The sequence below is a fragment of the Lissotriton vulgaris genome, chromosome 6 (genome assembly GCF_964263255.1).
Source record: "Lissotriton vulgaris chromosome 6, aLisVul1.2, whole genome shotgun sequence".
In the NCBI taxonomy this organism is placed as follows: domain Eukaryota; kingdom Metazoa; phylum Chordata; class Amphibia; order Caudata; family Salamandridae; genus Lissotriton; species Lissotriton vulgaris.
Window position 1 is genome coordinate 574,828,894 of NC_141694.1, and position 12,991 is coordinate 574,841,884.

At 44.6% G+C, this 12,991-nt stretch overlaps 1 protein-coding gene across 1 annotated transcript in view; it reads right to left on the reverse strand.

Moving 5' to 3' along the window:
• The window catches only part of CEP162 (centrosomal protein 162), a 635,242-nt gene that overhangs the window by 444,971 nt on the left and 177,280 nt on the right, over nt 1-12,991 (reverse strand). The window contains exon 7 of the mRNA XM_086926571.1: nt 7,438-7,575. Within this exon, the coding sequence (XP_086782697.1) occupies nt 7,438-7,575 (138 nt within the window). The remainder of the gene's footprint in view (nt 1-7,437; nt 7,576-12,991) is intronic.

The window sequence follows — 12,991 nt, forward strand, 5'->3', positions numbered from 1 at the left end:
GAAAAGGGGGTGGTGATGAACAGAGTGTCTGAATTAAGCAGACCACTCTTACCCAGTCCAAAGATCAGGGCTTGATCCATCACCGTTATTTATCTCACTGCACCATCCCAGCTCAGAACCTGGCTATATGCAAATCAGTCTGTCCCTGGCCCAGTGCATCATGGGAACAGGGCAGACTAAACTACCAAGCCAATTCTTCACTAGAAAGGAGACAAGCTACCGGGGACCGGTTTCTGGCATTTCAGCCGTCTTCGGCCCGGCTTGCTTGAATCCTGGTGGTGCAGTGAGAAAGGGACTCATGTCTGAGTATACCCTGCCACACCTATAGTGGCCAAAAACGATTCAGAAAAGGGGGTGGTGATGAACAGAGTGTCTGAATTAAGCAGACCACTCTTACCCAGTCCAAAGATCAGGGCTTGATCCATCACCGTTATTTATCTCACTGCACCATCCCAGCTCAGAACCTGGCTATATGCAAATCAGTCTGTCCCTGGCCCAGTGCATCATGGGAACAGGGCAGACTAAACTACCAAACCAATTCTTCACCAGAAAGGAGACAAGCTACCGGGGACCGGTTTCTGGCATTTCAGCCGTCTTCGGCCCGGCTTGCTTGAATCCTGATGGTGCAGTGACAAAGAGACTCATGTCTGAGTATACCCTGCCACACCTATAGTGGCCAAAAACGATTCAGAAAAGGAGGTGGTGATGAACAGAGTGTCTGAATTAAGCAGACCACTCTTACCCAGTCCAAAGATCAGGGCTTGATCCATCACCGTTATTTATCTCACTGCACCATCCCAGCTCAGAACCTGGCTATATGCAAATCAGTCTGTCCCTGGCCCAGTGCATCATGGGAACAGGGCAGACTAAACTACCAAGCCAATTCTTCACTAGAAAGGAGACAAGCTACCGGGGACCGGTTTCTGGCATTTCAGCCGTCTTCGGCCCGGCTTGCTTGAATCCTGATGGTGCAGTGAGAAAGGGACTCATGTCTGAGTATACCCTGCCACACCTATAGTGGCCAAAAACGATTCAGAAAAGGGGGTGGTGATGAACAGAGTGTCTGAATTAAGCAGACCACTCTTACCCAGTCCAAAGATCAGGGCTTGATCCATCACCGTTATTTATCTCACTGCACCATCCCAGCTCAGAACCTGGCTATATGCAAATCAGTCTGTCCCTGGCCCAGTGCATCATGGGAACAGGGCAGACTAAACTACCATGTTGCCAGTTGTGATGTCCAGGTCTCTGCTTATATCAAGTACCCTGGCCATGCCAGTGCACCACCTAGTCAGTCAAAAGGGTTGCCATTTTCCTGCGGGTCATGCAGGAAACCTGGAGTCAGATGGTAGGGGAGACCATGGAGCCACCAAACCCAAAAGGCCCAACTGCAGTACAAGCTGCTCCTACGGAGTCTTTGTGACCCTCGGGTGCACTTTCTGCATGTCTCAAACCAGGGAACTTATTGTGTCTTGCTTGGCTACCAGATGTCCATGAAGATGTACAAATGTACCTCAAATTCCAATGTCTCCAAATAATCACCAACTGCTTTGTACATATCCAAGTCTGGATGCAGTTTTACTGCTTCGGCCTCAAACCGTTACAGATGAGACCATGATCTTGGACCTACTAAATTCTTCCTCCTTCACACTCAGCTGGTTGCCCTTCCTGGGTGTATCTCCTTCACACAAAACAATAGCCCACAAGGTGAATGTCATCTGTGATGCAAATCTAGTATTAATACCAAAAGTCCTTGCACTGGTGACTAATCGATTCTACTTTTGGCTTGGAATTTGCTTACTGCCCCTCTCAATACAAAGGTCATCTTTAGAAAATTAAAAGTGTTGCAAAACTGCAATATTAACAATGCTGGTCAGTGTAAATTTTATTATTTTACTCGTTGTTTGGTTCAACCTTTTACCGCACTGAGCCAAAGTTTATATAATCTGACTCCTGGAATTAGTGATCTGCCTAAAAGTTCCTTGACGGGCTCTTCATTCAAATCTGGATTTTTCTTCATGTTGTGCAAAGGTTCCTTATTCTACTTTGATACAGGAAGGGCATCTCATCAATCTAGATAATTGCACACCAGGTAGTAAGAGCCAACCAGTAAAATTTTTCCCTTTTGGATAGTGTCATGTTATGAGGATTATAAACCGCAGTGCCAGGGTACCCATCAGGGTCCCTGGCACTGAGTAGGTGTGTGTGCCTAGCCCTACCTACGGTAGGTTGCTTAACTGAAAAGCCAGGTCTTCAGCTTCTTGTAGAATTGAAGAAGAGAAGAGGAGATTCTGATGTGGAAAGGGAGGTTGTTCCAAGCTTTAGTAGTGATTTAAAAGAACGCTCACTCTCCTGATCTGGTGCTGTGTATGCATGGGATGTTGGCGAGAAGAGGTTCTGCGCAGAGGAGGTGTCTGGATGGTTGAAGGGAGGAGATATAACTGTTCAAGTAGATGGGGACTGAGCTGTGGAGTGCCTTCAATGTGTGTGTGAGGAGTTTGAATTTAGTGCATTTGTGTATTGGAGGCCAGTGTAGTTCCCGGGGGTGTGGTGTAATGCAAGGTCTGTGTGGAAGGTTGAGGATCAGTCTCACTGCCAAGTTCTGAATAGTCTGTAGTCTTAAAATGACTTGCTTGGTGATCCCTGCGTAGAGGGTGTTCCCATACTTCAACTTGCTGGTGATTCAGGCACTTGTGATAGTTTTTCTTTTGTTTCGGGGATATTTGAAGACCTTTCTCAGCATCTTTAGGGTGTGAAAGCAGGATGCAGTGACGGCATTGACTTGTGCAGTCATGTCTAGTTTGCTGTTTATGATTATTCTGAGATTCTTGGCATGGGTTCTGGGTGTGGGACTGAGTTCGGCCGGTCACCAACTGGAGTCCCACGGTGAGTAGCTCCTGCCGAAGATACTTCTATCTTGTATGTGTTGAGCTTTAGAAAGTTGACTTTCACCCAGCTAGCACGCGGTGAACTTGTTTCTTGTGCTGGGGGTCTTCTTTGAGAGGAAGAGTATGAGTTGCGTGTCGTCTGCACAAGACAGCCACCTTCCTCGACGACTGGAAACAGGCCGAGATCAACCCCCGGCTGAAGAAGTCATCCACCTACTCGACAGACCTCAAAAACGTCAGACCCATCTCCCTGCTCCCCTCCCCAGCTAAGGTCATCGAGAAGGCCTTCAATGCCCAACTCTACAAGTTCATCGATACAAACTACGTCCTGGGCATCTCTCAATCCATCTTCGGAAGAAACTACAGCACCAAGACCGCACTCCTCACTGCCACTGATGACTTCCGCTCCCCCCACAACCGGGGCGAAACAACAGCCTCATCCTTCTGGACCTCTTGGCCACCTTCAACACCATCTCCCACTGCATCCTAATCACAAGACGCCAGCATCCGCGAGAAGGCCCCAGAATGTATCCACTCCTTCATCACCAGTCGAATAGAGCGAGTCAGACTACCTCCGTTCCTCTCAGAACCCACAGAGATCAGCTGCGGAGTGCCACAGGGCTCCTCCCTGAGCTCCACCCTCTTCAATGTCTACTTGGCCCCACTCGCAGGCATGGTCAGGAACCAGGGACTCAAAATCGTCTCCTATGCCAACAACACCCAGGTGATCTCCCTCACCAACGAACCCACAGCCGCCAAAACAACATCCACAGCTGGATGAAGGCTGTAGCCACCTGGATGAAAGGCAGTTGCCTCAAACTCAAATCAGACACGACTCAAACAAACAAACAAGCTTTATTCGGGTGTAAGAAAAACAACCATAAAAGCAAAGTAAAACTCATGTACAGAAATGTTTCAGTAAAAATTCTTTTTCGTTAAAAAAGCAACTAGTAAAACAGGAATAAGCATACTACAAAAGTTAAAATGTCATACTGTACATCAAATACTTTCATTGCATACATAATACAGTTTCACCCAGAAACAAGCTGTTAGATAAGTAAGTGAAATAGAATTTTTGTGCCAGGAAATAATTCGGATCCCACAAATAAATAAGTGGAGAAAGACACTACTTAAATAACAAAAGCTAGGATCATAACAATGCTAACAGATAAAATACATGAATGGTTAAAAAAGAAGTTTAGAAATTTCAGAAATTGACTCCCTGTAAGCAAGTTACAATACTAACAGTCGTTGGGGAAGACTAGCTAGCTGAGGACTACGATCCTAGTTCAGTCCAAGTTCTGCCTATGTTTGATAACTAGCTTTAGAAATATCGCTACCCTTCTAGCCAATACTTCAGCGTCTAGGAATTGCAGAGCTAGGTAAGCTGGGTGGCATTTGCGTAGGCCCATAATCTTGAGGATTGGCAAGAGCCAATAGTACCTCAATTCCTGATAGAATTTACAGAAGAGTGTAATATGGATTGTCGATTGGGGGGAGCTGTCATCACAGGGACAAGGTTGGAGAGGTTTATTCCAGATGTTAATTTGAGGGAAGGTAACTAGATGGTGAAAGCTGTCCAGTCTGAACCTAATTAATAGGAAAGTCTGAACCTAATTAATAGGAACGACACGACACACCGCCTCATCCTGGGACCCACTGCCTCAGCCTGGGACGACTCCTGGTGGCCAGTCACACTGGGGACCCCCCCCACCCCCACGGACCATGTACAAAACTTGGGCATCATACTGGACTCCAATCTCACAATGAACCGCCAGATCAACGCTGTATTCTCATCATGCTTCCACACATTTCGCATGCTTCAAAAGACATTCATATGGATCCCCATCGAATCCAGAAAAAAGGTCACCCATGCACTTATTAGCAGCAGACTAGACTATGGCAATGCACTCTATGCCGGCGTCACCCAGAAACTCCTCAGGAAACAACAGAACATTAAAAAGGCTACAGCCAGACTGGTCCTCAACATCCCTCACTGCAGCCACATTAACGAAACACCATTGAGAACTCCACTGGATCAGGGTCAACAAAAGAATCACTTTCAAGCTTCTCACACATGCCTACAAAGCCCTCCATGACACAGGACCAGCATATCTGAACCACCGCCTCTCATTCCACGTACGCACCAGACACCTCTGGTCCACCTAACTGGCCCAGGCCTCCGTCCCACAGATCAACAAGACCAGAACCCCAGGAAGATCCTTCTCCTACCTCCCTGCCAAGACCTGGAAAATCCTGCCTCTCCACCTCAGGCAATCGCCGTCCCAGACCCAATTCAGGAAGGATCTCCAGACCTGGCTTTTCGACTACACCACAGCACCCAGACGGATCCACAGCCCTCCTTCCCCCCTCAGTGCCTTGAAACCCTCCTGGGTGAGTAGCCACACTTTACAAACCTCTGACTGATTGATTGATTGATTGATTTCAGAGGATGCCGATGCCAGGTGCACAGATGAAAATGACCAGAGGAATCATGTATGCATTGAAGAGGGTGGGGCTTAGAGATGAATTTTGAGGGACTCCACAGATTAATTTGTGTCCTTCCAAGATGAAAGGTGGCAGGCTGACAGCTTGTGTGCTATCCATTACGAAGGAGCAGATCCAGCGGACAGCGGCTCCTTGGATGCCAATCTCGTGCAAGTGCCTGTTGAAGATGGGGTGCGAGACAGTGTCAGACAGGACAGGATCACAAGCACGAGGGATGACATGCCCCCTTTGTCAAGGATCATGCAGATGTAATCTGTGGCAGTAATGAGTTCCGTTTCTGTATTGTTGTTGTGCCTGTATCCATACTATATGGCATTGAGGTGGCTGGTGGTTGCTGAAGCGCTGAATGCTTAGTTTCAGAAGAGGTGTGGCGCAGCGGCCAGGGCGGCTGACTCCGGAACCCGAGGGCTCACGGTTCGATCACCGGTGCCGGCGGCAGATCAGCCCAGCGCCATGTTACTCTGGGCAATAGTTCATTTAATCTTCCCGACAGCCCATCAGCGCCTTGACACCCTCGGGTAATTTTTGCGCTTTACAAATACTGGACATTTACTAAGACCTTTGCTGGGTATGGTACGAGGAAGATCCGTCTGTAGTTGGAAAGCGTGACTGGGACAGCAGATGGTTTCTTGAGCAGGCAGGCATGACTGAAGCATATTTCCAAGAGTTCAGGAATGTGGCGGAGTCAATAGAGGCATTGAGGATGGGTGTGAGTGCTTCACTGATTGGTAAAAGTCCTTTGTTGAAATCATGGTGGGGCAAGGGACAGATGGAGCTCCCTAGTGGATGGTCTTCATGGTAGCATTGATTTCGACAATAGCCTAGGCAGTGCACAAGGTCAGATTTCGTTCATCAGCCATGATTGAAAGTTGAGTTTCAACGATGACGGGGTATGGTTGAGGGTCAAAGTTGCTATATATGGAGGTGATTTTGAAACAGTAGAATTCTGAGAGCTTGTTGCAAAGATCTTGTGGGGAGGTGATGTTGCTAGAGGGGTCAGAAAGCTTGGTGAATTCTTTGATGGTGGCAACAATTTCCTTGTTGCTATTAGTGCTAGCGTAGATTATCCCTGGGCCCATAGGCATCATACAATATTTTTTATATTATTTAAAAAATGCATTGATCAGTAGTTTAGTGTTTACAAATTGCACTGATCAATGCATGACCGACAAAAATAATGTGCATAATTGAATCTAACAGAGCTCGTCTTTGAAAATAGAGGGCTCTGATTCTGATAAGTAATTAAATCATGTTTCTTGGTACATGCAGCTGTTTTAATGTCCTAAATGATGTTTGCAGCTGTCATATTGATTTACCAATGATGATAGTTTAAGTAAGACACATTTACAGATTTAATTATAAATGTTCCCCCGATATTTCCATTACAAGTGAACATATGGTATTGGGTACGGAATAGACCACACTTCAAAATCCCAGAACCATTCAAGGATTGCATTTTTTTTTAAAGTAACATCTGTCACTTTTTTTCCAACTTTAACTGCTGAAAGTAAACAAGTGATAGCCTTTATATCCCTTCCTCTTGATTTTCGTGCACATTTCCAGTGAAACAGAAGCACGTGTTAATGTGTTACTTTATGTACATGCGTTGGCAGCAGCGCTGCATATAAAGTAACAAAGGGACATGTGTCCCTCTCCACTTGCAATGAGACGGCTAGAATGATTCTGACTGCCAAGCGTTAACTTTCAACAGATGGAATAACGTGGTCGATTTACAGTGGAAAAAACAAATAGGCTTTTACATTAAAAATAAAGAATGGCTGGACGTTCTGGTATTTTTGTATTTCAGGACATTTAATGCTCAAAACCAGTACACTGGATGGAACCTTCATCAGAAAGAGAAGCTTAAAGTGATTGTGAAAAGTTTTATCCTTTCCACGAAATACTCTGATCCGTAATGTTCCCTTTTAAAGCTTAACACCATTTTTATCAGCGTGTAGGTGTACCAAAAACACAAATCCTCAATAATCTATTCGAACTGTCACAGCAAAGTATATTATAATTTTCAAAATTAAAACAGTACCTGCTGATAACCTTGAAGAAGTTCCTCTTGTTCTTTTATTTGTTTTTGTATTCCCTTAAACCTTTCTTCAGTGATGGGGTCTTTTAATTCTTCCAGAACACGCTTGCTTATTTCACTCATTTCCTTCCCACTATGTAACTTAAAGGAAACAATTCTAAATTAGGGCAAATAGAAAGGATCATTTTGAGATAAACAAAAAATACATACAATTATGCACAGCACCATATTTTACCAGCAGGATAAGGAGTGAGATATTAGAGGAGCAATAGATTTGTCATACAGAACAGATGTCCCTGTTAATAAAAATAGTGGAGACACTAAGCTCATAAAAAGCAACTAGATCAGTTCAGAATTTTCATGCAAAATGAGCAGGATGCTGTAACACTTTTTCGTAAGGCGCATGCTTAGGCCAGAACATTGAAACATGGATTATACTAAATAAAATAACTTTTTTTTCTGGGAGAACATGATGATGAAAAATGATTTCAGTGACAGTGGGAGCAGCTGTGATCTAAAACTTGCAAATTAGTCAAGAAGCAAAAGAATATTTGCTTTTGTAGCCTCGCCTTGAGATGTCATGACAGCAAGCAGCAGGCATTGCTGGTACACAAGAGGGACTTTGACAGCAACTCCGCTACGGACAAGAGGGAGCAGAGCATCGTCCTGCATGGAGTGAGGGGATTTCAATGCGATCTGGTGGACAGTGAATAATACTCACTGCTCATCAAACTGGACTTGCTACAATAGCATATGAAAGAAAACAGGATGGCTGTGTTGGAAGGTGAAATCCAGAGCATGGAAGAGACTGTGACTAAACTGAAACTAGAATTGCAATCTGTTTGAATACAATCAAAAGATAAGGAAAGATTGATCAAAGCTGAAAAACGTACACTTTTTTTTTAGGATGGCAGCGTGCCACGAAATAATAAAGATGAAACTGTTAAAGGAAAGCAACGTAAAAAAACAAACAACTATGGAAGTGGAAATGCACATGTCTCTGTGGCCCAAGACAATTCTGGTGGACCAGTGCACCCAATAAGCCCAAGAATTTCCATCTTTCCTATGGACAGTTGGAATCCGTTTTTCTTTTTTGGCATAACGCAAACTCGAACGTACTGGAGCACTTTACAAGAGCACTACATTTTTGTTGTTATTGTATTTTTTTAGGCACGGGGAGATAAAGTGAATTGATCAGAATCACAGGATGTTGAGCCCACTCCGACACTCAACCCTGTTTCCTCAGTTCAAAATTCGGCATATCTGGCAGCTAAAAAACCTAAAAAATCATACGTAGGCATTCTGGAAAATAACTATGAATATGTAGCACTGTACCTAAACCATTCTACATTCAGAGCCAAATGAAAGATTAATTTGGTAGATTAAATGCATTTTTTTTTGTTGCAAAAATCCTTTGGAGGCAAGAAATGTAGCTAACAACCGGATTTATAACATTTCACTCAAGAAATGAGCTATAACGAGGGCACGAGTCTGGGGTACATGCAGGTATACCACGTCCACTCACTATTTTCACAGGTTGGACGCCGTCCACCCTGCAGAGATGTTGTGCCCCACAAAAATACGCTGAACTTGTCTCAGTGTCATTTTCAGACACGGGGGCACATCCAGAAGCTCCTGCATGTTGTCTGCTTTCCATTTCCAGCAGCAGAGAGCAGGCAGGGGGGTCACGGGGTTCACCTCCAGCTGTGCTAAAGATAAAGGAAGTTAAGGGGCCATCAGGCCTTCTTTTGATTCAGTAGAGTATTGGGCTGGAGACTGCCTGGAACTTCACACTTGCATGCAAATGCAATGGAGAGGAAACAAAGGCACACCGCTTGTTATCTCTTCATAGGTACTTAAGAGTTGCATGCTTTTACTAGGTTCAGTCCCTATATATATAAGTGCATGCACTGTAAGAATGTCAGATGGGTTTGTCTGTCCCAGTATTTACATAAATAATTTAAACAGCATTATTTTATTTCTTTTATAGCAATACTCTTCCTAATGCTGGGTGTTAGAGCGCTTTACATAACATACACATTATCCATTCAGAAGAATTCACGTAAGTGTGCAAATCAATGTACAAGATGTGTTATAGAAACAGTTAGAGTTACAAGATGTAAAATTCAAATACCCTTCATAGCTCACTGTGGTCTGCTAGAAGGATTACAATTTATGAATTCCAAGTAACAAAAGGATCTCTGTGTTCAAAGCAGTAATCCACTCACCCATCTACATAAAATAAATATCTGTTATCTGCATGTTACATGATGTACTATGCTTTGCAGAAGACAACTTTTTTTTAAAACATATTTTATTGTATTTTCAGTTGGCAAGTGTTGAATCATACACCTATCAGAGAACTATTACATAATTATATGGTACATTTATGCTCAAAACATTGTATAAGATACACACCATGTGTGTTGCGATATCATGAATAATAAACTCTAAGAAGGTAGCAACAAAATAGAGGTTCAACAATCCCTTAACGCCCTATCCCGGAGACAAAATAATCTTCTATACCAATTTGATTGAAATGTGGGACTACACAAAACACAGTTCTCTCCAACAAATGCGTTAACCTCCAGAGTTATTTCACCATTATTACTATTACCTTAGATTTACTGGGCACCCCTGCAGCAGATGCCTTAACCGCCTAAAATATTTTAAAATGCAGATTTTTCAACCAATTGAGCAGAACAGATCTACTAGAATGCTTTTCCTTGATGTGAATTTCTTTGTGGCAGGGTTTTGAAAAAAATCATTAGTTGGGCCCAGATTTTGCGTCAGAATGGCGCCACTTTTTTTGGCACAACCCGACTCCAAATCTCATTTGTTAAATATCATAATGCACTTACATTTACTCATTATAGACCAGATAAACATTTGAGAGATCTTAGTATCTGATTTCATTCTTGTGATGTCACTTCTAATGAGGTCACTTACTGTGATGCCACTTGGAATGTCACGAGTCATGACATCATGTGCTGTGATGGTATGCGTCATGATGTAACTTGCATACTGCCTTGTTTGGTCAGTCCCCCCACTTCATAGAAAAAACTGTAACAAGTCTCTGAAGTTACATCAAAGGCAGTTAAAGGTAGAACTGCTGTAGAGTTAAGATTTTTTATTTCACCCTAAGGGTGAGGGCAACAATGGAGAGCAAGATAGGGACCTGTCTCAGCACCTGCTTCTTGGAGCTGCCGTTACTGAGCACTGGCAGGTCTTAGCCCACTTATAGCCCTGCGTATAAGCAGAGCAAGCCTAGAAGCTGGAACAAAACATCACAACAATGGTTCCTATGGGCAAAAGAAGGTTATTGGTTTGCAGGTAAGTAAAAGACCTGCAAGAATAGTGTTTGGGGATTAGAACTAAGGTTCCCCAAAGTTCAGGTAGGCACTCAAATTGCACTACGAGCGGCACTGGGGTGGCCGGGTGCAGAGTGCAAGGGCACAATGTTAGCCAATAGGGCTAAGGGGCGCTTCGGTCAGGGACTGCTTACGAGCAGGCCACTGGGCTGGGCGAGCAAAGTTCCTGGGGTTAAGATCAGCACTGCATGGGCCAATAATCAGCAAAGGAAGAACAAAAGTTACTTACCTGTAAACTGTGGCTCTCCAGTATTGGTGTCTTTCATAGATTCACATGCTTGAATATTCCCCGTCGTCGAAGTGGGAGTCCCACGGTACATAAAATAGCAGTAATATATGCATATATAAATAAAAAATACCATAAATATATATATACATACATAAAATACAGTAAAATATCCAAAATTTAAAAGTACCATAGAACAGAATAGGCCCATAGAAAGCCTAAGGGAGAACTCACTTTAGTAACATATCAGTGTCATTATGTATTGGTCAACATTCTAGCCAATCAGGCTGTAGATCCCTCTAGAACCTTCTCCTCAGAAGCCCAAGTCCTCAGATTTTCGTAGCACAAAGTAACCAAAAGTGCCTGAGGAGAAAATAGCCTCTGAGGGGAGGAAGGGAGGGTCGCATGTGAATCTATGAAAGATACCAATACTGGAGAACCACCATTTCCAGGTAAGTCACTTATGTTCTTCTCCAGTATTTTTTTTTTTTTTTTTTTTGGTGAACCTTTATTTGTAGCACATGTGATTACAGGTATGGGCCTACAACCATCACGGCCGGCCGCTAGAGAAAATCAAAACATTGCAGGCAATACGCATAGTTGTAGCAGTTCGGAGCCCAGGATAATACAATAACAGTACATAATTTGGAAGTGGACACAACAGCTTGAATCAGGATTTAAAAGGTTCATTTTCAAATAAAGAACTAAGAAGAAGTGCCGCACAGTCGCACCCAGTCCCGCGATAGTGTGCGAATCAGGATATTTGGAACAGTAGCAATACAGGGGGGCATCAGGGGATAAAATATACATAACAGGAGAAGTGGAAGCACAACCCCATCGTGTAACGAGTCTAAACCCCGCCCCTCAACTCCAAACACACCGCAAGGAACATGGGCGACGATGACACTAAAAGAGAAGAAAGACTAAAGGGCCTTAGAAACAAATACTAATCTAACACCCATCCCGCAACCCCCCACCCTGCACACCCGCAGAAGGCCATGGCCTACCCCCCAGCCGCGTGCCTGTCGCCCTAATAGAACCCGAAATATAGAAAGATAGGGAAAAGGAAGAAAAGAAGAGAAAATAAGTGGAGGAGGGCCCTCATCGCGCCGCCCGGCCCGCCCTTCACCCCTACACTACGGAAATCCCAAAAAGGAAACAATACCATAAGGAAGAATAACAAAATCCCGAGCACAAAAACAATGAAATATCGATCGAAGATACCCACTGCACCGTCTGTCAGTAATAAAGCAAATAGATTGTAGGCCACATCATCCCTGACCCTGTCTGGCAGTAATACCGCCCGAAGTCCTCTCATTAATCAATGTGAAGCACAGTCTTGAGGGTCCAAACAGAATGGATGGGCCCGGATGGGGCGAAGCCATAAAAGAGCATAGTAATCCAAATATAGATAGCAAAAATCAGGCAACAACAACGCCAGTCCCATGAACCTCCCAAAGCTGGCAAATAATAACATCATCCAGGAGAGGAGAGTCAAACAGTCCGGCCACCGCCGTGACACACCCAGGCCAGTCCAAGGAGGAAAACAGCGCTCCACCCCCAGCCGCCAGCCGGACATGTGTCCCAAGGATACAGCCATACGAGCAATCAAGACGGTCCGCATGGGCACGGGAGCCCGGTCTTCAAGCGGCCCAAGGTGCCCCAGAGGATCCGAAACCTCCTCCATGGAGACAGCAGCAAGTTCAACGGCCGACCCCTGGAATAGGACCGTGGCCTCCATAGATGGCGAAATAGCAATGGCGTCCATCCTTGCACCCAGGTCTTGGACATGGCAATCAATGGTCTCGTGCAAAACTGTTAGGGCAGCCAACATGTCCCAGGGTGTGAACTCCGTCGTGCGTTGCGAGCATCCCGGCCCCATCCTTGCAACAGCCGCCCGACCTGGACGTGAGCCGTGGAGAAGGGCACCAGCCGCCATCTTAATCCAGTCGGCCCCGTC